The sequence below is a fragment of the Scyliorhinus torazame genome, chromosome 4 (genome assembly GCF_047496885.1).
Source record: "Scyliorhinus torazame isolate Kashiwa2021f chromosome 4, sScyTor2.1, whole genome shotgun sequence".
Taxonomy (NCBI): domain Eukaryota; kingdom Metazoa; phylum Chordata; class Chondrichthyes; order Carcharhiniformes; family Scyliorhinidae; genus Scyliorhinus; species Scyliorhinus torazame.
This window is the reverse complement of record NC_092710.1, coordinates 329,201,955-329,228,196: the sequence shown is the minus strand read 5'-3', so window position 1 is coordinate 329,228,196 and position 26,242 is coordinate 329,201,955. Positions and strand designations below refer to the sequence as shown.

At 50.3% G+C, this 26,242-nt stretch overlaps 1 protein-coding gene across 1 annotated transcript in view; it reads right to left on the bottom strand.

Annotated features, from left to right (window-relative positions):
• The window catches only part of rsph9 (radial spoke head component 9), a 104,783-nt gene that overhangs the window by 64,976 nt on the left and 13,565 nt on the right, over window positions 1–26,242 (bottom strand). The window contains exons 2-4 of the mRNA XM_072500201.1: window positions 18,251–18,401; window positions 12,773–12,902; window positions 1,963–2,109 (exon numbers count right to left, since the gene is read on the bottom strand). Coding sequence (XP_072356302.1) covers window positions 1,963–2,109; window positions 12,773–12,902; window positions 18,251–18,401 — 428 coding nt within the window. The remainder of the gene's footprint in view (window positions 1–1,962; window positions 2,110–12,772; window positions 12,903–18,250; window positions 18,402–26,242) is intronic.

Below are 26,242 nucleotides of genomic sequence, written 5' to 3'. Positions count from 1 at the left end.
ACCAGCATTGGACACTAAACTCCAAGTGTGGCCGAACTAAGGTTCTATACAGCTGCAACATGACTTGCCAATTTTTATATTCAATGAAGGCGAGCATGCCCTATGCCTTCTTGACTACCTTCTCCACCTGTGTTGCCCCTTTCAGTGACCTGTGGACCTGTACACCTAGATCTCTCTGACTGTAAATACTCTTGAGGGTTCTACCATTCACTGTATATTCCCTACCTGCATTAGACCTTCCAAAATGCATTACCTCACATTTGTCCGGATTAAACTCCATCTGCCATCTCTTCGCCCAAGTCTCCAAACGATCTAAATCCTGCTGTATCCTCTGACAGTCCTCATCGCTTTCCGCAATTCCACCAATCTTTGTGTCATCTGCAAACTTACTAATCAGACCAGTTACATTTTCCTCCAAATCATTTATATATACTACGAACAGCAAAGGCCCCAGCACTGATCCCTGCGGAACACCACTAGTCACAGCCCTCCAATCAGAAAAGCACCCTTCCGTTGTTACTCTCTGCCTTCTATGACCTAGCCAGTTCTGTATCCACCTTGCGAGCTCACCTCTGATCCCATGTGACTTCACTTTTGTACCAGTCTGCCATGAGTGACCTCGTCAAATACCTTACTGAATTCCATATAGACAACATCCACTGCCCTACCTGCATCAACCATCTTTGGGCCGATCAGTCCTTTTCTTGATGTGATACAAAGTCAGGTGGCCTTGGCAGGCATTACATACTGTGAAATGTTGGGGACATAGATTAACCTCCATCAGGGTCTGCAAAGGCAGGTTAATGTTCAAAGTGGGGCTATTCTTCAAAGCTATTCCGACAGATTCCTACTTGCAACATCAAGCTGTCTGCTATCTCTCAGGTGCTGGCTGATCTACATCACATTTTCTGTTTTGTTTGCTGATTTGCAGCATTTGGAGTTGCCTTGCTGTCTCTGGATACCTGTTCTGTCACGCTGCCTGCATTAGTCCATTACTTTTCATAGCTAGCTTCAAGTCAGCACACAGAGCTCTCAGCATTTGTGGATTAGATTATATCATTGATGCAAGGGAATTACGATGATTCACACAATGCCCCAAAGCAAGGGAGTTGGAACAAAATGGAGTTGTATTTATTGGAGCAGAAAGAGGTGAAGAAGGAAATCTAAAAGAATTGTTCAAAATCATAGGTCAAATTTCCTGGCATCTGCTCCTTAAAAGGAATTTCTGGGCTTATGAAATAGTTTAGAAGGATAAATAGTGAAAGGTTATTCCATTAGGCAGTCTATCATTAACAAGGGGACATAAATGTATTATTGGAGGGGCAAAGAGGCAAAAGTAGAAGAAATTTCATCTATTGATTAGAATATGTAATGTTTGGCCACATGTGCCGAATGACGGCAAGTCGAGGAGGATCAGATAAACATGTAGGGAAGAAAAATCGGTCAGGAAATGAGATTCACTGGTTTCTGGGTACAGTCAGCACTAGCACAGGTAGAATGTCTGATACGACCTACTGCAAAGTTGAAATGGCTACGATTCTACTAACAACCCACTACACTGCCAAGATTTCTTGCACTAGCACTGTAACATTCTGGTACTCTTCCGAGTTGTGTATTAAAGCAAACAACATCCACATTACCAGGCAAATTGCTAACGGTCAGCAACTAGCACTGGTCAATGCTCGGTTTAAAGTTACTTATTGGGAGGTGAGCTAGAGTGGGATCATTCCGGATTGCTTATGGGGAATGCCAGCCTGCCTTTGCTCAACTCTGTGGAAGAAAAGGTCTCTCCGGCAGCTTTCAACAGCTATCCCAAAATAATGGGTCATTCATTTAAGACGGAGGCGAGAATTTATTTTCTCTCAGGGGATCGTGAGGCCGTGGAACCCTCTTCTTCAAAAGGCAGTGGAAGCAATTTCACCATTTACCTGCAGAGTTCTGGAAAAACGTCCAGTGGCTTACCTTTCAAATCGTCGTCTTCAAGGGAACTCAGAAAATCAATGGATTCCTCCAGATTGGCTTGTGACAGCATCGACTTTAGCTTCAGCTTGAGCGGCATGGTGAAGTGAAGATAGGATTGCAACTTCCCAGCCTCAGTTACTGACAAACCTGAGGTCAAATTCAGAGCAGAGCATGTCATTAAACTGAGAATGCCATCAAGAAGTGTTCAATGGTCTAAAGGATCATGATAGCTTTTACATTGGATAACTCAATAAGATTAAAAATAACAGAATATACTAGATAAATACGTGGCTGCAGAAATAGTGTAGGAGAAAGGGAATCAGATGTCTGGGACATTGGTACCGGTTCTGGGGAAGGTGGGACAGGTGCAAGCCGGATGGATCAGGGCAGGACCTGGACCAATGTCCTCAGGGGTGCTGGGGAGGTGTGGTTTGCTAGTGCTGTCAGGAGGGTTTAAACTAGAATGGCAGAGGGATGGGAACCTGATCAGGGAGACAGAGGAGGGAGGAACAAGGATAGAAACAAAAGCCAAATGTAATAAGCAAAAGCGTATGGCAGAAGAAACAAGGATGAAAATCAATGGGGCCATAATGCAAAGTAAAGTTAAGATGACCAACAAGGTTAAAAAGAAAAGTCGAAAGGCTTTGTGTCTTAATGACAACTGACCATCCAGTGGTACTCATTACTTAGGAAGGACAGAGGGAAAGGAGGTGGGGTAGCATTGATAGTAATGGAGGAAATCAATGCAATAGTGAGGAATGGAACCCCACTCCGGTAACTGTCTATGTGGAGTTTGCATGTTCTCTCCGTGTCTGCGTGGGTTTCCTCCGGGTGCTCCAGTTTCCTTCCTCCCAGTCAAAAGATGTGCAGATTAGGTTGATTGGCCATTTTAAATTGCCCCTTAGTGTCCAAGAAAAGATAGTTTGCGTTTGGTGGGGGGGTGGGGGGGGAGGGGAGGGCGCTGGTAGGGTGCTCCTTCAGAGGGTCAATGCAGACTTGATGGGCTGAATGGCCTCCTTCGCACTGTAGAGACTCCATGGTTCTATGATTCTATTTAAAAAGGGAGATACAGAAAATAAGAGGAGAATTATTAGAGACCAGTTAGTCTGAAATAAATAGTGTGGAAGATGCTAGAGGTGTGATAACATAACATTTGGAAAACATTAACGGCATTAGGCAAAGCCAGCATGGGTTTATAGAAAGGCAAATCATGCTTAACAAATCTATTGGAGTTTTTGCGGATGTAATTAGTAGAATAGATGAGGGAGAACCAGTGGACACGGTGTATGGACTTTCAGAAGACTTTTGATAAGGTCCCTCATAATAAGTTAGTGGGCAGAATTAGAGCATATGGGCTAGGGAGTAATGTATTGACATGGATCAAGAATTGGTTTAAAGACAGGCGACAGAGAGTAGGAATAAATGGGGCTTTTTACTGAGTGACTTGTGGGGTACTCCAGGGATCAGTGCTTGGATCCCAGCTGTTCATGATATATATTAATGGCCTGGATGAGGGAACTAAATCTAACATTTACACGTTTGCTGACAACACAAAACTGGGCAGAACTGTGAGTTGTGAGGAGGATGCAAGGAGACTTCAAGGTGATTTAGACAAGTTGAGGAATGGGCAAACAAATGGCAGATGCAGTACAATGTGGCTAAATGTGGAGTTATACACTTTGATATGAAGAAAAAAAGGACGAGTATTATTTAAATGGTGATATATTGGCAAGTGTGGATGTACAAAGGGATATGGGTGTCTTTCTGGTGGTGCAAAGCAGATGTATGCTGATTCCCCGGTCTCAGGCAGTCCCAAAACCTGTTCTATTGATACAATTGAAGTAATTGATGTGGATCACACAGGTAGAAGCTGGCAGAGCTATCTGCCCCAGGAATTGACATGATCTGCATAATGTCACCAGAACTAGAGCCAAACAAATTTCATCCCCCTTTGCTTCCATTTGGACAGATAGTGATAGAGGTGAGAATTCCTGATAGTGTAATCAGATATAGTTTGTGGCTAAAATAGGTTTGAGGGGTTAAATAGCTGTTTTTCTACTTATTTTAGACTTTAAACCTTTTCTCAGAAAATTATATAGGGTGGGTGGCATCTCTAAGGGACGAAGTTGTATTAGGAAGCAACATTAAAGGACATTATAATATTCAAAATAAATACATCCTGCCTTTCTCCTAGGTATACAAGATCTTGAATCATTATAAACATCTCCCATGTTTTCCATGGCTCCTTTGACTACACTTCCAAACCATGACCTGTACCACTTAGAACAACATGGGCAACAGGCATAAGGGAACACCACTAGTGTATAGATCCAAGTTCTCCTCCTAATCACACATCATTCTGACTTGGAAATATATCGCCGTCCCCCTACTGTCATTGGATCAAAATGTAGATGTAAACTGGAAAATATTCAAACAAGAGTTTGAAGTGTACCTCTCATCCTCCAAACTCCAAACTGCCAGTGATAAGCGTAACACTCCTTTATTGCTACTAATGGCTGGACAACAGGCTATAGTAGTGTACAACTCATTTCACTTTGAGAATGAAGTTGAAATAAATAACTTTGCAATAGTCATTAAAAAATGTGATCAGAATTGTGAGCTTAAAAGAAATGAAAAGCTCCATAAACAACTGCAAAAGAAATAAAAAATAAGTCTGGAGGATTCGATTATAATGTTCCATGCGAGGAAAGATTCTAAAAATAGAAGTGCCGAAACGTTGAATCAAAGTAAAAAAGATTTTGCCTCCATTCAAGCTATGGCGCAGTTAAGAATTCATCGCGCTGAAAAAGACCGATCTGCGCAAACGCAGGGATAGGGAACGGGGTTCAATTCCAGCCTTGGGTGACTATCTGTGTGGAGTTTGCATTTTCTCCCCGTGTCTGCGTGGGTTGCCTCCGGGTGCTCCAGTTTCCTCCCACAGCCCAAAGATTTGCAGGTTAGGTGGGGTTACAGGGATAGGGCAGTGGAGTGGGCCTATGTGTGGTGCTCTTTTGGAGGGCCGGTGCAGACTCGAGGACCAATTGGCTTCTTCTGGACTGTAACGATTCTATGCCTGTATTGAGATCTTTCCAGCCTTTTTGCCTGGCGTACTGTTGTTTTAATAGGTATACCAGCAGACCCCTGTGAATTTGTTCGACGGTTTGTAAAAAAAAAGTCAAGGGACGGGATTCTCCAACCCCCCGCTGGGTCGGAGGTGGAGTGAATCCCGCCCCCACCGGCGCCGGAGATTTGGCGGGGGCCGGAATCGCGCCGTGCCGATCGGCGGGCCTCCTCCAGCGATTCTCCGGCCCACAAAGGCCAAAGTCCTGCCCGTTCTATGCAGGTCCCGCCAGCATAAGTTAGAGTTAGTCCCTTACCGGCGGGACCTGACGGCGCGGGTGGGTTCCGGGGTCCTCGGGGGGGCGCGGGGCAATCTGGCTCCAGGGTGTGCCCCCATGCTGGCCTGCCCACGATCGGGGCTCACCGATCCGAGGGCGGGCCTGTGCCGTGGGGGCACTCTGGGCGGGATTCTCCGAAATGGAGGCAGAGTGTTCACGCCGTCGTGAACGCCGTCGAGGTTCACGACGGCGCGAAACGACCCCTATCCTGACCGATTCAGGGCCCGATAATGGGCTAGGAGCGGTGCCGCATTATTTACACGCGCCAGGCCTTGGCGCCGCGTAAAGGCGGCGCCGCATATATGACACGGCCGGCGCCGCATAACTGCCGTCACCCGTGCATGTGTGGTTGCCGTCCTCTCCGAGTCCGCCCGCAAGAAGATGTCAGACGGATCTTGCAGGGCTGCGGAAGAAAGGAGGTCCTCCTTCAGAGAGGTCGGCCCGACGATAGGTGGGCACCGATCGCGGGCCACACCCCATTTCAGCCCCCCCCGGTGCAGGATCCCCCCCCTCCCCCCCCCCGCAGGCCGCCCCCCCAGCGTTCCCGCGCTGTGCCCGCCGGCAGCAACCAGGTGTGGACGGCGCCGGGGAGAACCCGCCGTTTTGGGCTGGCCGCTCGGCCCATCCGGGCCTGAGAATAGCAGGGGTGCCGGAGAATCGGCATTTTGGGTGTCTCGGGCGATTCTCTGGCCTGCGCCGCGCGGAACTCGACGGGGCCGTTCTCGCCGCTTGGGAGAATCATGGGAGGGCGTCGGACCGGCGTCGCGGGTGAATTTGGCGACCCAGGCGATTCTCCCAACCGGCGCGGGAGCGGAGAATCGCGCCCTCTATTCCTACGCGCCGACCGTGTAAGCCTCCCGATGGCCGGCACAAAGGAGAACCCCCCATTGCGCATGCGCGGGGATGATGTCAGCAGCCGCTGACACTCCCGCGCATGCGCGGACCCGCGCCTGGTGGATTCTGGTGGAGCCCCTCGGCCCCGGTCGACGCGGCGCAAACCACTCTGGCGCCGGCCTAGCCCCTGAAGGTGCGGAGGATTCCGCACCTTTGGGGGCGGCCCGCCACTCCGTCCCGCCGGGACCCCCCGCCCTGCCGGGTACGGGAGAATCCCGCCCATGATCATTCAAGCCAGATTTCACTCAGGGATCTGACTTGTCTAGTCGGAACAGCGGCTGGGATTGTAACAAATAACAACCATCATGGGCCGCCACATAGAACTGCAGAAAGTTACAGGGGCAAGAAAGGGCCAGGCTCAGGCCAAATCATGGAGCTGAAGACTTGAAAGTCAGTGCACCTGGAGGACAATGAACAAGTAGCAGGCAGGTTTGACTAATTTATTGCAATTCTTTGAGGACATTACGAACACGTGATTACTGGTAATGTATTTGAGGATTGGTTAACTAACAGAAAGCAAAGGGTGGGGATAATGGGTGTTTTTCTGGTTGGCAATCAGTAGCTAGTGGTGTCCCTCAGGGAATCAGTGTTGGCTCCGCAATTGTTCACAATTTACATAGGTGATCTGGAGTTGGGGACCAAGTGTAATGAGTCAAAGTTCGCAGATGACACTAAGATGAGTGGTAGGGCCAAGTGTGCAGAGGACACTGAAAGTCTGCAGAGGAATATAGATAGTTTAAGTGAGTGGGTAAGTGTATGGCAGATGGATTTCAATGTTGAGATGTGAGGTCTTCCCTTTTGGTAGGAATAACAGCAAAATGGACTGTTATTTAAATGGTAAGAAATTGCAGCATGCTGCTGTGCAGAGGGTCCTTGTGCATGAATCGCAAAAAGTTGGTTAGCAGGTGCAGCAGGTAATTAAGAAGGCAAATGGAATTTTGTCCTTCATGGCTGGAGGGATGCAGTTTAAAAGCAAGGAAGTTATGTTGCAGCTGTATAGGGTGCTGGTGAGGCCACCTGGAGTACTGTGTACAGTTTTGGCCTCCTTACTTGAGAAAGGATGTACTGGCACTGGAGTGTGTACAGAGGAGATTCACGAGGTTGATTCCGGAGTTGAGAGGATTAACTTTTGAGGGGAGACAAAGTAGACTGGGACTATACTCATTGGAATTTAGAAGAATGAAGGGGAATCTTATAGAAATATATAAAATTACAAAGACAATAGATAGGATAGAAGCACGGAGGTTGTTCCCACTGGCTGGTGAAACGAGAACCAGACGGCATAGCCTCAAAATAAGGGGGAGCAGATTTAGGACTGAGTTGAGGAGGAACTTCTTCACACAAAAGGCTGTGACTGTGGAATTATCTGCCCAGTGAAGCAGTTGAGGCTACCTCGTTAAATATTTTTAAGGCAAAGGTAGATAGATTTTTGAACAGTGAAGGAATTATGGGTTACGGTGAGCAGGCGGGTAAATGGAGCTGAGTCTACAAAAAGATCAACCATGATCTTACTGAATACGGAGCAGGTTTGAGGGGCCAGATTACCTACTCCTGCTCCTAGATCTTGTGTTCCTAGGTTCTTATGTTCTTAAAGTGCTGCCATGGGCGGGTGTCAAACGTTGTCAAACAATGCAGAGCACCAGAGCTCATCGCATAGCGGGTTGTCATTATCCTCCATCCCATGGACAAGACCCGGAGTTACTGCCAACGCAGGGCCCCCACCCTGTAGTGCGGCAGATATGTATAACGGAGTGGATTGGATATGTGGGGGCGGGAGAGGGGGAGGGGGTAGGTCCATATCCCTGGCCAGTTTCCCGCCAAACCAAGTCGATGAACCTGGAGGCGATCAGAGCGCCACTTACACGTTGGTCCTGGTGCACACGTCATGCGGCCTCCCCTGTGCCTGCCTGGGCCCCATGTCCTGTCCATCCTCGCTCTCCCCAACATCCTCCTTGTGCAATGGTGTGGAGGACGCAGCAGGCCGCCACGATGTGGGCGATCCCCTTAATGTCATACTGGATGGCCCTTCCAACCCAGGCACCTGAACCGCATCCTCAGGAGGCTAAAGCACCGCTCAGTCACGCTCTTGGTTGCTGCATGAGCGTTGTTGTAGAGGGTCTCGGCGTTGATCTGTAGCCTTCAGATAGGCGCCATAAGCCATGACCGCAGCAGATAAGCACTGTCGCCCAGAAGCCAAGCCCCAGCCGTGGGGCATCTTGAACATGTCAGGAATTGTCGAATGTGCCAGGATAAAGGCCTTGTGCATTCTGCCCGGATATCGGGCGAAAATATGCATGATGCGCAATTGTGGGTCACAAATTAGCTGCACGTTCATCAAGTGGAAACCCTTTCTGTTTGTGTAGAGCGGCCTGTCATCTGCAGGTGCTCGTCGGGGGACATGCATCCCGTTGATCACCCTTTGGACCTGGAGCATGTCGGTGATGGCTGTGAACCCCGATGCCCGGGCATCCTGCTGGGCTCAGTCCATATTGACATACATGTATTGTGTCGACTGGGCATATAGGGCCACCGTGATGGCGAAGATGCACCTGTGCACCGAGGTCTGTGAGATCCCTGACAGATCCCCACGGCATCTGGACGGAACCCGCGGCGCAAAGGTTCAGGGGGACAATAACCTTAATGAACATCGGGAGCGGGTTTCCTCCGCCATTCCCCCAGAGACCCAGGTGCACCATGGTCTGACAGATATATCACACTGTTCCTCCTGCTCAGCTGGAGTCTACGATGGCATGCCCAGTCCAGCAGATCCTTGTACAACAAGCTCTGCCGGTACTCACAAAGCCTCATGCGGCGCCTCCTTTGCACCTCCTCCTCCTCGGCCTGTTGGGCGGCTGGTTCTCCATCCTGGGCGGCTGCCTCCTGTTCCTCCAGGGCAGGCTCCGTGGCTGCACGCTCCCTCCTACTCGAGCAGCTCCAGCTCACAGCTGCAGGGCATTCCCCAGGTTGCGGCGACTTGCAGAAAGGCCAGCATTGCTGGTTGAATTCCAATATCCATTGTCTGCAGGGGGTGAAAGCCTGACATGTTAGCATGGTGCGTACCCCCGTGCCCAATCAGGTCCCCCAAACTACATGGTGGCCCTGGTTGGCACTACGGCCACTGCCCCCGCATGTCCCCCCTCCATCCCCCCACCCCTGGCCCCCTTGGTGCCCAGCACTGTGGGGGCTTCTGACCCTGGCACCCATCCCTGATGCCAAGGGTACCTTCGGCTGACACTGCCTTTGCCAACATTACGCTCCGTGTCTCCTGTCCGCTAACCCTAACCCTTACCCATTCAGCCAGTGCCACGCTACAGAACAAGGGGCTAAGGTGGATGGTCAGTGGGGTACGCAGCAAGATGGCTGCCTTGCAGGCCGCGGCAATGGCGGTCCGTGCCTGGACACTCCGGTCCCTTGGAGGGTCACCTGGCTACTCGACCTGTTCCCCCGTCATCACTCTCCTCCCCCCAGCCCTGGCAGAGCCCCCCCACCCCAGCCAGCCCGGCTAGTGTATGGCCCGGCACCCCACAGTCGTGCTTCTCTGTGTCCCACCTCCTCTCTTTCCCTCATCAGCCACAATGTCGTTTTCACGGTTTTTAAAAGCACAAATGAACCGCGCCGTCGGGAACTCAGCCCATCAGCGGTGTAGAATCGCAGAGGCCCCAGAGAATACCGGGTCAGGCCCGCTAATGATATGCAAACGGTGTTTAATCCACGAGTGTTCCGAAACGCCTTGGTGCCACGGTCGAGGTGACTGAGAATTGCAATTTTGGCGCCAAATTGGCGTCTGCCCGATTACGGCACCGGAACAGATTCTCCGTCCAATCGCGCTTCCCGATTTCGGCGTCGCCCGCCGGAGAATCCCGCCCAATATCTTTATCGATGCTGGGCCACCATATGTAGGTCCTGGCCAACATTTTCATCTTTGTCCGGCCAGGGATGTGTGCTGTGCAGCTTTTGCAGTATGGCTCTCTTACGAAGGTGGTATCACCACCCAGGCCCTCAAGAGCTCTGTCCTCACAACTGAGTTCATCTTTAATGATAAGATGCAGCCTAAGCTGATTCGAATTGTCATGATGCCACCCAATCAGGACAATTAGTTTCACTTTGGAAAGGAGTGGATCGCGTTGAGTTCAGGGGCGTCATTCTCCGACCCCCCCGCCGGGTCGGAGAATGGCCGTTGGCCGCCCTGAATCCCGCCCCCGCCCCCGCCGAAGTCTCCGGTACCGGAGATTGGGCGGGGGCGGGAATCGGGCCGCGTCGGTTGGCGGGACCCCCCGCTCAATTCTCCGGCCCGGATGGGCCGAAGTCCCGCCCAGAAATTGCCTGTCCCGCCGGCGTAAATCAAAGCTGGTATTTACCGGTGAAACAAGGCGGCGTGGGCGGGCTGCGGGGTCCTGGGGGGGGGGCGCGGGGCGATCTGACCCCGGGGGGTGCCCCCACGGTGGCCTGGCACGCGATCGGGGCCCACCGATCCGCGGGCGGGCCTGTGCCGTGGGGGCACTCTTTCCCTTCCGCCTCCGCCACGGCCTCCACCATGGTGGAGGCGGAAGAGACTCTCCCCACTGCGCATGCGCGGGAAACTGTCGGCGGCCGCTGACGCTCCCGCGCATGCGCCGCATTTCCGCGCCAGCTGGCGGGGCAACAAACGCCATTTCCGCCAGCTGGCGGGGCAACAGGCGCCATTTCCGCCAGCTGGCGGGGCGGAAATCCCTCCGGCACCGGCCTAGCCCCTCAATGTTGGGGCTCGGCCCCCAAAGATGCGGCGCATTCCGCACCTTTGGGCCAGCGCGATGCCCGTCTGATTGGCGCCGTTTTGGGGGAAAATTGCGAAATTCTCCCCCAACGGCGCGATGTCCGCCGACTGGCGCCAAAAGCCACAAATCCGGAGCCATCCACGTGTGGTCTTACCTGGCGGGATCTCGGCATGCATCCTTTCGGGGGGCGGCCTGGGGGCAGAGGGGCCTACTAATCGGCGGGCTAGCCTCTCGGGCTGGGGGCCTCTTTTGCTCCGCGCCGGCCCCTGTAGCCCTATGCCATGTTGCGTTGGGGCCGGCGGGTAGAAGGAAGCCACTGCGCATGCGCGCAATTGCGCCGGTCACAGCGAGCATGTGCAAACCCGCGGCGCCCATTGAGGCCGGTATCGGCAGCTGGAGTAGCATGGGTCGCTCCAGTGCCGTGCTGGCCTCCTGTAGGGCTTGGAATAGCTGATCCTGAAACTGTATGCTTTCTATTGGTTAGGATGTATGGTAGCTCCGCCCTGCTAGACGGGGTATAAGAACCCGTGCCTGCCCAGCAGCCTTCATTCTGTACCTGAGCTGCTGGGGAAAACATCTAGCTTATTAAAGCCTTCAGTTGGACTACAACCTCGCTTTAGTGGTCATTTATCGTGCATCACCGACCTCGATCTCTCGACCCCCCACCATCGCGGCCTCCGGACCCGCCTCCTATGCCCCAACTTACCAGGGGTCCTCGAGCCCCCCCCCTTCACCCCACTTCATAAGGGCAGAGCACCCCCAGGACTGATTCCCGGCACAGGAAAACTGGTATCCAGGCACCTTGGCACTGCCACCAGGGTGCCCTGTCAGTGTCAGGGTGGCAGTGCCAGGGTGCCTGAATGGCAGCGCCAGCATGCCCGGATATCCATTGCTAGGATACCAGGAGTGCCAGGGTACTATTCTGCGCACAGACAGACCACCTGGGGGCTTCCAATGGCCTGGGGGACGCCCCCCAAGGTGCAGGGACAGCTGGTCCCAGTTTGTGCAGACCAGTGCTAAACGCGCCATGGTGAGATCTCCCAGGCATGGGTGTTCATTCCCGGGCCTTGGGAGAATTTAGTGCCGCCATACTTAAGTGAATCTAACTGCTTGCTTGAATATGTAAATCTGGATCACGCCCAGTGACGGTAAGATCCAGGTCGCGACATCCCGCGAGATCTCATTAGATCTCACGAGGTGTTTCAAGCATCGCAAATCTCACGAGAGGCCTCTGGCGAAATTTAACGGCCTTGTTGCATCATGCAGTCGGGCGTAACAAGGATGTTCGATCGCACCCATTGTTTCTTTTACTGGTAAAAGAAAACAGTAATCAAAAGGGCACAAATTGACAATTGTCATGAGAAGATTGAAGAGGCAGGTTGGAAAAAATATGTTTTAAGCTAGAACACAGAAGGTTTTGTCACAGGTGGCTGTTGAGGAAGAGTCTATCTCTTGGGAATTTGACACCCCTTTGCACAATTTCAATAGCAACAGGATGCAAGAAGCTCTGAGGAAACAGCAAGACTAATTTGAAAGGAAAATGGACAAGCATTTGAAAGGGAAAAAACAATGAAAGGATACAGCAGAGGATACAGTGAACCAGGATTATAGTTCCTGTTGATGGCTGGCTATTAACTGTCATTGATCCAATGGGCCGAGTGGCCTTCTCCTGTTCTCCAAATATTTAGGGACATTGCAGAAATATTATTGCAGATGTTTGACTTCATTCCAGTAATTGAAACCTGAACTTTAAAGACTTTTTACCTTCAAAACTCCTGTTCTTGTGGATCTGTTCAAGAGGTGTCTTGACAAAAGCACCCCGAGGAATTATTGCAGCTTCTCTGTTTATTTGTTCAATCGTAGCTGTCAAGCGTTCTTCCTCCTTTACCCTCAACTGAAAGAAAAATGCACATATATTTTCAAAAACTCCCGATGACCGTCCAGTGTAACTTCAGTTCATCTATCACTTCTGTCTTACTGATTTCTGCTGGTATCCTGTCTCCCAGGGACCAGGGAGAACGCAGAGTTGAAGCAAATTGGTACAAGTAAGAAGGGCGTATTGGAGAAATTAATTGGACTTAAAGTTGATAAGTCCCCAGTACCTGATGTTGTACAACCCGTGATGCCCCGCCAGCAGAGTGATACCCAGTTGGGGGGAGGGTTGGCCGTGGCACTCTGCGCAGCCATGGGCCACGGTAGGCGGTCAGTGGAGTGCGCAGGTGGATGGCTGCCTTGCAGGCTGCGGCAATGGTGGTCTGGGACACCGTGGGCCCGGAGGGACACCACAGCCCCCGACCAATCTCCTGGTATCTCCCCACTACACCCCCTGCCCTGGCAGACGTCCCTCAGCCAGGGGCAGGACTAACAGCCCACAGCTAGCACCTTTGGGACCTTGGGCGGGATTCTCCCGTACCCGGCGGGGCGGGTGATCCCGGCGGGACAGAGTGGCGCGAACCACTCTGGCGTCGGGCCACCCCAAAGGTGCGGAATCCTCCGCAACTTCAGGGGCTAGACCCGCCCCGGAGTGGTTGGCGCCCCGCCGGCCGGCGGGATAGGGACCTGGCGCCACGCCAACCGGCGCCGAAGGGCCTCCGGCAGACGGCGCGAGTCAGCGCATGCGCGGGAGCACCAGGGCATGCTGGCGTCATCCCCGCGCATGCGCACATGGTGTCACTTCCGCACTGGGAATGGCGGATGACCACGGCCTCCGGTGCGGAAGGAATAGAATGCCCCCACAGTACAGGCCCGACCGCAGATCGGTGGGCCCCGACCGCGGGCCAGGCCACCATGGGAGCACCTCCCGGGGCCAGATCCCCCCGCGACCCCCCATGAACCCCGGAGCCCACCCGCGCCGCCAGGTCCCGCCGGTAAGGGACCTACTCTGATTAGCACTGGGCTAAATCGCTGGCTTTGAAAGCAGACCAAGGCAGGCCAGCAGCACGGTTCAATTCCCGTAACAGCCTCCCCGAACAGGCGCCGGAATGTGGCGACTAGGGGCTTTTCACAGTAACTTCATTTGAAGCCTACTTGTGCCAATAAGCGATTTTCATTCATTTAATTTACGCCGGCGGCACCGGCATAGAACGGGCGAGACTTCGGCCCATTGTGGGCCGGAAAATCCGGGCAGCCCTGGGGCCCATTGTGTCACGCTGGACCCCGCCATTCTCCGAGGCGGGCGGCGCGACTCACGCCACGCCGGTTTTTGGGGGGCGGGAGAATTGGGAGGACAGCGGGGGGGGATTCACGCGATTCTCCCACCCGGCGGGGGGTCGGACAATCCCGTCCCTTGTCTTACTTCCTCTCTCACCCTCGTCAGACACGGCACCTGTTTCCCGATTTTAAATTACACAAGTGAACGTCGCCATCCGTACTCCCAGCTGACGAAGGCGGAGGCTGGAGAATGCCGGGTCAGGCCCGTTAATGATGTGCCTTAACTGTGCAATTTGCATGCCCACGCCTTTGTGCGGTGTAGATGGCATTCCGTTGGGTGCCCGTGCTGGCCTCGATTTTCGCCTCATGCTCGATTCTCCCGCCCGTGATTCCGGCGTTGCTGGACGGAGAATCCAGCAGAAGGCTTTTGAAAAAGTTCCCACAAGAGGTTGATGAACAAAATAAAAGCACATGGGATGGGAGGCAGCATACTGTCATGGATTAAGGATTGACTAACAGGGTAGGAATAAACGGGCCATTGTCTTGTTGGCAGGCAGTGGCTAGTGGAATGCCGCAAGGATCAGTACTTGGACCCCAGATATTCACAATATATATCATGGGAATGTGTGTTGTGAGGAAGATGTGAAACATCTGCAGGAGGATTTGGACAGATTTAGTAATTTAGTGGCAAAATGTGAGGTAATCCACTTTGCTAGAAGGAACAGTTGTGTAGAGTACACCCAGAATGCAAAGAAATTGGAAAACGTACATGTACAAAGGGACCTGGGTATCCTTGTACATTAATCACTGAAGACTAACATGCAAACTATCAGGAAGGTTAATGGCCTTGAGCGCAAGAGAATTTGGGTACCGGAGTAGTAAGGTCTTGTTTCAATTGTATAGGAACTTGTTAGGTCAAACTCGTAGTACTTTGTGCAGGTCGTGGCTGATGAAGCCTATCCGGAGGCCTCAGACCGAAGCGGAGAACAGTTAAAACCCATGCAACAACCAGGGGTATTATCGAGCAATGCATCGGCCTCCTGAAAATGCAGTTCAGGTGCCTGGACCGTTCTGGTGGGGCCCTCCAGGATAGCCCTAGGAGGGTCTCCCACATCGTTGTGGCCTGCTGTGTCATCCACAACATTGCACAGCAGAGGAGTGACATGCTGGAGGAAGCGGTTGAACGGCAGGATGTGAAGGAGGGCCAGGAGGAACAGGGCAGCGGGCTTAGGCAGCCACAGGAGGCCACACAACGTGTGCACTGGGGCTGCCTGATTGCCTCCAGGTTCACGGAGTAGCCACCGGTAAGCCAAATGGCCCATCGCACATCTTCCGGGCGTCTCAGGTGGCACCGTGTTCTGCCCGTTGCCCATTGGATGCGCCAGGACCAAATCGGGGGTTTCAGAGGTGCTGAGGTGTTCCAGCCCCTCTCCTGCGGCGGGGTGGGGCATGGGGTACCAGCAGGTCCTGCCTCGTTGTCCAGTGAGTTGTGGGGTTGCAGCTGGGGCGAGGGTCTCCAGATGGACCCTCCTCGTCACGTGATTCTTCAAGACAAAAGACAAGACGCATAGTTAAAGGGACATTGCAATTCATTGGGGGCTTGATGCACTATCAATTACGACGAGACGAGAGTAATCAAGGCTTTATTTCACAGAGATGTGTGGCCTCCTACAGCTGCTGCCGAAATGGCTGCAGTTCGGTGAGCACACACATTTGTACTCCGCCTACTGGGCGGAGCCAGCAAGCAGGGATCTACCCCCATACCTGGGTACAGGGGCCTTACCGTAATACCCTCTTATGCAGTGCAGTATACACAATGTAATACAACAGTGGTGACTACCACAGGGCTCACTTGAATCCCTGAGGCCGAACTCCATCTCGGCAACTGCCCCCTCTCTCATCCCGCCGGCCAGATCCAATGCTCTCTGCTCTGAATCGGGAGGAGCCGCAGGACCGGCGGGCCCCTCACCCCTCCCTGTCTTACAAAGAACACAGAACAAAGAAAGGTACAGCACAAGAACAGGCCCTTCGGCCCTCCAAGCCTGTGCCGTCCATGCTGCTCGTCTAAACTAAAATCTTCTGCACTTCCGGGGTCCGTATCCCTCGATTCCCATCCTATTCATGTATTTGTCAAGATGCCCCTTAAATGTCACTATCGTCCCTGCTTCCACCACCTCCTCCGGCAGCGAGTTCCAGGCACCCACAGCCTCTGTGTAAAAAACTTGCCTCATACATCTCCTCTGAACCTTTCCCCTCGCACCTTAAACCTATCTTCTCCTGCACCCTGTGGTTGTGGTGCACCTTCTCCTGGGAGGGGGCCGATAATGCATAGTGTGAGATACTAGGACGTGGACAGCTCAGCGGGTCCGCAGCTAGTGGCCAGGGCATCCATCCTTGATGGGCAGTATGAGTGTTGGCATGTGGTGCGGGTGGGGTACGAGCGGCCTGCCGGCGGGTAGGGTTCAATCACCCTCTGAAATGGGGGGGGGGGCTACGGGTCTGTTGGGCCGGGGTTAGTGCCAGGGGCACAGTGGTGATGGTGACTTACACTCTGGCTGGTCTGGGGAGATTTCCCATCCTCACCCAGCACTGCCGACCTTTCCACCTGGTGGGGGCTGCATGGGGACGGGGAGGGGGGGGAGTTGATGTGTTGTGTGGGACGGGGGTGGTGCCAGAGGCACGGTGGTGGTCACTCACCTTGGCCGCTCTGAGGACGCCGTGAAGCTTCTTCCTGCACTGCTGCCCGGTCCTGGCGGTATCGCCTATGGCACTTACTGCCTCTGCCACCTGTGCCCAGGCCGGTTGACGTCGGCGAGTGGCAGCCTCCTTACCACCCCGCATCTCCTTCATGGCATCCATCGGTGTCTCCAGCTCTGCATCAGCGATCCTCAGTGTCGCTCGACAGGGTGCCATCTCTGCAGCTGGGTCGAGGAGTGTATGGGGAGTGGAGTGCTTATATGCGGCTGCAGCTTGTCAGGCTGCCGAGTGCGGCAAATCGCGACCCGGTGAATCACACGCCGGCATGCGTTGGAATTGCAACCCCCCCCCCTCCCCCCACCACCACACACAGACACAAACCATTAACCGATAATTCTACATGATAGCTAATCTCAGGCAAAAGTGACGAGTCGGTCTTGTGTCCGCCAGCACTAGTTTCGGCGTTAGCACCAACCCACTATTTGTGGGTCCTCTAGCATCGAGCGAGTCCCCTTGTTTTAGTAATGCTTTAGACTAGTGGCCAGTTGCTTCACAGAAATAACCTGACACTGGACTTTCAACAGGGCCAAGCGATTTACATGAAGCAGGAAACCTGCGCAGTGTTCTGAGGCCTCCTCCTATCATTGTCATCCTTGTAGCCCTTTAAGGCTTGTCCTGTGAGGGTACCTTTAAGACATGGACGCTTAAGCAATGTACCTTTAAGAACACAATGATGTCAGAGAGTGGGTGGAGCTCAGCTCAGTTCAGCCATTTTGCAGTTGGGTTTTGCAGTTTGAAAAGTGTCTGGCTGGTTTTGCTGAGAGCAGCTAAAAAGTACCTGGCTGGTTTTGCTGCGAGCAGTTTAAAAGTAGAAAGCCAGTTTGAGAAAGCAGCTTGGATGTGTCTGTGTGTTTCCAGAGAGTTTGCAGGAAGAAAGCAAGGTGCTGGAGCTGAAGTCACCCAAGCTAATATATCTCTGCCATTCTACAGAAAATATATATATCCTTTAACCTGATGTGATACTGTTTAAAGGTGTTAAGTCTCTTGGAAGTTTGAAGGAACATTTTAAGGAGTTATTTACTGTTGCAATATTTTCTGAGTTATCTTTGAAGTAAGGAGTGCTAAGAGATCCAATGTTTATTTAAGATGTGAAGTTGAGTTCATGGAATAAACAGCGTTTTCTGTTTAAAAACCCATGTGTCCATAATTGTAATCTCACACCTAGGGAAAAAGCCGCGTGCTAGGAAAAGCAACAAATCCATTAACGGGAGAGGTTGGTTGAACTCCATGATACATTTTGGGGTTCTGAAAACACCTCACCCATAACAGGCTAATTTGCAATGTTTTCCAGTGTTTCTATATGCTGTTCATTCCATTCTAAATTCTTACACTAACCTCCAAATCGGCTTCTTCTTCTCCAGTCTTAACTGTTATCGGATCGTACTCACGAGAAGGGTCACCCAGGAAGCGACCTTTAACATGCATGGACCTCTCAATCATCTCGTCTGTTGCTGGGGGCAGCAATTTCCAATCCATGCAGTTCAAACTGTGCAGAAAAGAAAACATTCAACAGACAGTTTTTTCAATTTTTTGGATGGGGTTAATCGAACTAAAGGGAAATATCACTCTCACCACCATTGAACCAGCAGTTATCACAAAGAAACTGGTAAATAATCAAGACATTAATAACCTGCGCTCACTTGAGGTGATCACAGACTGGCTATATATTTCGCAGAATTGCTTTTTTGTAAAAAACTAGGACATCTCCCAATGGCACTGCTCCCATGGGATAAATTCAGGATCCAGCAAAGACAGACTAAAAAGATAAAATGAGAGAAAATAAACCACGAGGGCAACCTAGCGAGGAATGTAAAAACTGACAATAATAATATAATAATCTTTATTGTCACAAGTAGGCTTACATTAACACTGCAATGAAGTTACTGTGAAAATCCCCGAGTCGTCATAGTCCAGGGCTTGTTCAGGTACACAGAGGGAGAATTCAGAATGTCCAAATTACCTAATAGCACGTCTTACAAGACTTGTGGGAGGAAACCGGAGCACCCGGAGGAAACCCACGCAGGCACGGGGAGAACGTGCAGACAGTAACCCAAGCAGGAATTGATCCTGGAATCCTGGCGCTGTGAAGCAACCACTGTGCTACCGTGCCACCCATTTTATTAAACGGTCAACAATACCTTTATACAAAAAGATGAAAACAAACAACTTAATAGTCAAGATTATCCAGAGGATTGGGATAAAGGAATTCCATTCGTACTGTTTGCAATTAGGGATTCACCTAATGAGTCTACCAAATTTAGTCCTTTTGAACTAAGTTTTGGTCATGAGGTAAGAGGACCACTTAAAATGATTCAGGAAAAATTGGTGGGTGAGAAATCGGAAATTACACTATTAGATTACGTGTCAAATTTTAGGGAAAGATTAAATAGAGCAGGTGAATGGGCTAGACAACATTTGAAAGTTGCACAAAATGTGATGAAACGGGTAGCGGACAAGAAATCCAAAGTTCGTAGTTTTGCCAGTGGGGATAAAGTTTTAGTGTTGTTACCAGTGGTAGGGGAGCCGTTAAAAGCTCGGTTTCGTGGACCTTATCAGATTGAAAGGAAATTAAGTGAGGTGAATTATGTGGTAAAAACACTGGATAGAAGGAAGACTCACTGAGTGTGTCATGTGACTATGCTTAAAAGGTACTTTGAAAGGGATGGAGAGAAAAAGAAGGTTTTATTGATTCTAACTCAAAGTGACGAACCAAATCCAGATGACTGTGAATTTGACATACCTCAAATTAAATTGGAAAATGAGGATGTTCTTAAAAGTTGGGATGAATTAAGTTACCTTCCAGAGGAAAAATGAACTGACCTGAAAGAGTTATTGATATCACATGGGCAAGTTTGTAGAGATAAATTGGGAAGTACTAAAATGGCTATACATGATATAGATGTGGGAAATGCTGTTCCTATCAAACAACATCCACATAGACTTAATCCTTTAAAATTGGCACAGGTTAACAGAGAGATTGAGAGTATGTTGAAGAATGGCATAATTGAAGTGGGTTGCAGCCAATGGAGCTCACCCATAGTGATGTAAACCAGACGGTACCCGACGGTTGTGTGTGGACTATAGAAAGGTGAATGCAGTTACAAGAACAGACTCTAATCCTGTCCCACCATTGAAGGATTGCATGGAGAAAGTGGGACAATCTGCTTTTATTTCCAACTTCCAGACATGGAAAGAACATTTAAAAATCGTATGGAGTTCTTCGATCAACTTCAGGTGGCGGGTTTGGTGATGAACCTAGCCGAAAGTGAATTTGAAGAAGCCCGAAGCACTCTCCTTGAGGAGTTTCCGATACTCTCAAGACGAAGGGAGGCAATGCGATCTCTTAACATGAATGAATTTGATCGAACCTTTGTGCAAAAGTTTTACTCCACTGATGGACTTGCCAAAGAAACCTAAAGGATTTTAATGGACAACGGACTTTCAACAGGCATTTGACTGCCTGACAGCTGTGATCACCAATGCTCCTGTATTGGAGAATTGCAAGGGACTCTGTGGTCAGATTGAACTAAAGTATCTGATTCTAAAGAGAAATGCCGAGGAGTAGAGGAATGGATGGATCATGCAGAGGCTTTGTTCAAAGAGACTGTCAATCGAGAAGGACTTCGGTTGGAGGAAGAAGAACAAAGAAAAATGGACTATATTATTATACCTGTTGCATGTGTGGTTTTTTTTTTTAAAACGAAAAGGTATATTTACTGTGTACATTTCTTAGTGGATGATGCAAAACTGAAAAATGAAACCATCTTGAAGTTGATGGGGGGTTTTTTTCTTCGGGGGAGGTGTCATGTGAGAGTACTTTTAAGACATGGATGTTTAAGTAATGTACCTTTAAGAACACAGTGATGTCAGAGTGTGGGTGGGGCTGAGCTGAGGTCAGCCATTTTGCAGTTTAATTTTGCAGTTTGGAGGAAAAGAGCTGGGGGTGTGTCTATGTTTTGCAGTGAGCTGGATCTCTGCCACGAAAGACTATCACTGGATCATTTGGGTGATTTAAACTTATAATAGTAAAGCCTTTAACCTGATGTGATTTTGTTTAAAGGTGTTAAGTCTCTTGGAAGTTTGAACGAACATTTTAAGGAATTATTTACTGTTGCAATATTTTCTGAGTTATCTTTGAAGTAAGGGGTGTTAAGATATCCAATGTTTATTTAAGATGTTAAGTTGAGTTCATGGAATAAACAGTGTTTTGTGTTTAAAAACCCACGTGTCCATAATTGAAATACCACACCATGGGAACAAGCCGTGTGCTCGGAAAAGCAACAAATCCATTAAAGAGAGAGGTAGGTTGGACTCCATGATACATTTTAGGGTTCTGAAAACACCTCGCCCATAACAATGTTAACCATTAAACAACAAAGAAACGTCACCGTTCCATATTAGTACCAGTACAAAGCTATATCAGCTCATTTTCATAAAACAAAACACATGGGGCGAGATTCTCCGTTCCCCGGCGGCGATTTCGTAATCGGCAATTGGGCGGAGAATCCCTTCTTACCATGAAATCGGGCGTGGCACCTGTTTTCAGATGCTTCGCCCCTTCCAAAACTGTGTAATCGAGGAGCATGCCACATGCCATTGGGACGGCCTCAGGAAGTCACCTGAAGGCCCCCCCGCCCTCGATGCTTCGCTCCTGATGTTGACTCATGGTCAGGAATCCGTCGTGGTGGCTGCGGACTGTGTCCAACGCCGCCAACAGTTGGGCGGGAGCCGTGCTGCTGGCCGGGGGGGGGGGCGGGGGGGGGAGGTTCGGCGAGGCCTGCGGGGACTGGTGGGGGGGTGGCCCGGGGATGGCGAGGGTGTGTCCAGGGACCACTGGCAGGTCAGGTCCGCGCATGGCCGGCGCCATGTTGTACGCCGCGACCGCTGCAGGCTGTCACCGTGCGCATGCGCAGCCGTTCTCCAGGCGTTTATATAGGCTGCTAGCCCTCACTGGTCGGAGGATCGGTGCTGGAGCCTTTGCGAATTTCCCCACGTAAAACGCCACGGATCCTCTGGACATAGCCCTAAAATCGGAGAATCCAGCCCATGACATCACCCCTCGCAGGTTCCTCAACAGAAATGGATAATGAGCCTGAGAATGTATTATTTCATTTCCTAGAATTTACAGTGCAGAAGGAGGCCATTCAGCCCATCGAGTCTGCACTGGCTCTTGGGAAAGAGCACCCTACCCAGGCCCACACATCATGTCCAGAATGTTGTTGTAGAAATGATCTGTCCATCAATGTGTTACTTGTTCCACATATCAGTGCCATTCTCCATCCAGGAGCCCCTGCTGTCCAGGCTATCGCACACGGCCCAATCTCACCAGGACCAAATCCTGGTATCCATATATTCCACTCAAGGTGCAATTGAACATCCTTGACTTCCATTCTGTTTAACCCACGGTGACGTGCCAGTTACATGAAGCACTCACCACACCAACAACATCAGCAAAATATGTGAAAGCATTTCTTCAACGGCGTCGTCAGCTGATCTATTTGGATCAATGTCGATCACCAGGTCCTGCAGCGTCTTCTTGCTTCAAACTGGAAGTGTTTGGTTGGACAGACAGGCAGCAACTGTAGTTGCCCCTGATACAGGTATTCACAATATTTAAAGATGGCTTGAAGGCCTCACAGACAAAAATCCCCTCAACTCCTCCAGTGTCCTTGAGATGCATGCCATAAAATGGAACTGGCTACTAACTTCCTTGGTTCCCCTCAGTGGCCATTGCGCCAGCTTCATGTTTTTAAAAAGGAGTACCAAATGGCATCCGTGTGATTTCTCGCTGGGGAGTCAGTTAATTCCCAGGGGGCCGACACATTCGACTTCAATCTCGTGAATAAGATGGAACTTGTTGCAAATTGGAGTCAATGATATGCTCGCCGTAATTGGACCTGATCCGGAACTCACCATCGGGGGCGGGCCGGTTAGATAGCAAATTGATTTGCGCCAAGGGATTTTGGCCTTTCCCGCTATTTAATCAGCGTGGACAGATCTGCAATGGGCGCAACGTGATGGTTAAATCGCGTCCTGTTCTACCTTAAACCCGTGGAGGTTTTATTTCAAGATTGCATGATCTAATGCTATCCTCTGATCACCCCCCTCTCTTCACAAGATACAAAATGACTGGGAAGCAGAACAAGGTGATTGACCTTGCAGGGGGCGTCCTTCTTCCGGTCAATTCCACATCCTCCTGTGCCAGGTTCAGCTTAATTCAATTTAACGTTTTGCACAGAATTCAATTAATCAAAGTCAGAATCTGCAAGTTTTTTTCCCAATACAAGCAACATATATGACAGAAATTCACTTGCCCCTGCAAACTATACCCACAGGTTGTGGTCGTGCTCGAAGCTGGCTGGTTTTTCACCATCCTTCTTTGACACGTTTTCCAAAGTTTTAGATATTGATTTGCAGCCTTTTCTTTCGATAGCCATATTTGGGGACCCACCTGAACTTGGCAGGCAGGGGCGTAGTGGTACTGTCACTGGACGAGTCTGAGGACCCAGGTTCGAATCCCGCCATGGCAGATTTTAATTCAATAAAAATCTGGATTTAAAGTCTAATGATGACCATGAAACCATTGTCGATCGCCATGAAAACCCATCTGATTCACGAATGTCCTTTAGGAAAGGAAATCTGCCATCCTTACCTGGTCTGGCCGACATGTTTCTCCAGGCCCACAGAAATGAGGTTGACTCTTAAATGCCCTCAGGGATGGGCACATCCCGTGAACGAATTTAAAAAAATCTTGGACCTCTTAATCAACTTCTCCACCAGGACATTGAATGGTGCTGGCAAAAGCACCACACAGCGCATTTTAACAGACTCAAACAAGCACTCACAGCCCCACTGGTATTACAATACTTTGATGTTTGAGCGCCTGTCCCCAGGCGTCACGCATCATGGACTTGGTGCAGTTACATCCAGAATGCTTCAAGGGCCCTAACTGACACTGAGACTCGCTATGCACAGATCGAAAAGGAACTCCTTTCCTGTCAGAAATTACTGATTTCATATATGGCCATCCTGCAATGGTTGAAACATCATCAACCACTTATAACTATCTTAAAAAATCTTCTTCACAGTGCGTCTGCAAGGCAACAATGCATGATGCTAGAGTTGCAACGTTACAATCCCAGCACCATCTACAAACGTGGCAAGGAGCTGAACTTGGCTGATACTCTCGCCAGAGGTTTTCTATCCACCACAGATCAGGCAGATTGTGAGGAAGATGTAGATATTATGGCAGTAGAGGTTTTGTCTTCTCATCAAATTCAGGAACTAAAGCAGACTTTGCAGGCTGACATCACAAGCAGGCAACTGCACGTCGTCATTAGGAGGGGCTGGTCAGAATCCTCAGAAGCTCTGCACAGTCTGAGCTGACTGTACAGGATGGACTGATACTGCATGGCCAGCGATTCATCATCCCCACTACTCTCCAGAGGTACTCCACACAACAACTTCACCAAGGGCAGCCTGGGTTGGAAGCAAACAGATACAGGACCAAGGAATCAATGTACTGGCCTTTCTGTACACTGACATGGAAAGGGGAATCTTCGGATGTGCACCATGCAATGCACTCAAGCCACATCAAGCAAAGGGAACCATTTGTAAAGTGGCATTTACATGAGGTCCCAGACCTCCCATGATTGTTCACAGCAGCCGACATTTTAAGGTGGAATGGTAAACAACATTTAGTCTTAGTTGATTCGTATGGTTTGAACTTGACTACCTGCCTAACGCAAAGCATATAACACTCACCATCAAGCTTAAGAGGTACTTCGCCACACACGGCATCCCACAATGACTCATGACAGACAGCACTCATCAATTCGTCTGCATAGAATTTTGCAACTTTGCAAACACATGGGGCTTTGAGCATGTCATGAGGAGCCCACTATATCCACAGTCAAATGGTTTGGCGGAACGGACGGTTCCTCAGCCAAGCATCTTCCTTGAGAAATATGCCCGAGATCGCACAGACCACTAAGCTGCACTCCTCAGCCATCGAAATCTATCACGACAGGGCCTGCTGGGAAAACCAGGACCATGATTCCTACTGTTAAGGTTCTGCTGCAGCCTAAACTTGAAACCAACATGAGTGCGGGTCTCCTGTCACGCATGCCCATAGACTCAGCCCTCTAACACCAGGTCAGAGGTCAGGATTCAGACTGCACATGGCCATGACCAGTTGGTGGTGGTACTCAGCACTGTCCTGCAACCAAACAGCTACATGGTAGCCTCAGATGATGCCCACAATGTGCATATTCGCCGTCACCTGCTGCAAGCAGCAGAACCAGCACCCACAGATAACACGTCAATTCAGTCATCCGGCCAATAGCAACAGCCCCCTAATCGGCAGACATGCAAACTCCTGCACAGGCCAACACAGTGGATCCTGCATTTGACATAGATGAAACGTCCCATGTTGTTACCAGTGAGGACATAGGTCACAGACACACTACAACACCACCTACCGGTGTAATCACATGCTCAGAACATGCCGAACACATTCATTTATTACCATTTAGCTGACTCTGGATGTCCAGCTTTTTTTCCGACAGAAAAAAGGAGAGAAGGATATGCAACGGGTTATACACCAGTTACGGCCCAATCCGAGCCTCAATGGTTATGAGTAAATAGTTATGCATTATCCGTTTGTTTTATTACATGTTGATAATGGTCTGTACATATTTTTCTATGACACACACTGTTACATCTCATGTCACCAGGTGCTCCAACTAAACAGGGAAGATGCAGACCAAGTGGTCACGTGAGAACGTGATGATACGGCTACACAAGAGGTCACATGGTGGGATGTGTGGGAAGCAGTTACCCCAGAGTCTCGGGCAGAGCACAAGTACTGTTTGCAGCTGTGAGTTTAGAAATAACCTACCCTTTTGAAAGTCCTTGATGTCACTGATTTAAGGAACAGACAACAGTCTACACCTGGTGTTCATTGCCTCCCTCGGGTCAGATGGTGAGGATTCAGACTGTACCTGCTGATCAGACCTTTGCTATAATTGAACAATTCGCACAGGACCATGTTTGCCAATACCCTTTGTAATTGCAACATTAATCTTATCACCTCAAAGTCTGTTTGTAGGAAAACAAATCCAACTGCCTTAACTTTTCCTTATATCAGGGACCTGGGTTCAATTCCCGCTTGGGTCACTGTCTGTGCGGAGTCTGCACGTTCTCCCCATCTCTGCGTGGGATTCCTCCGGGTGCTCCGGTTTCCTCCCACAAGTCCCGAAAGACGTGCTTGTTGGGTGAATTGGACATTTTGAATTCTCACTCTGTGTACCCGAACAGGCACTGCAG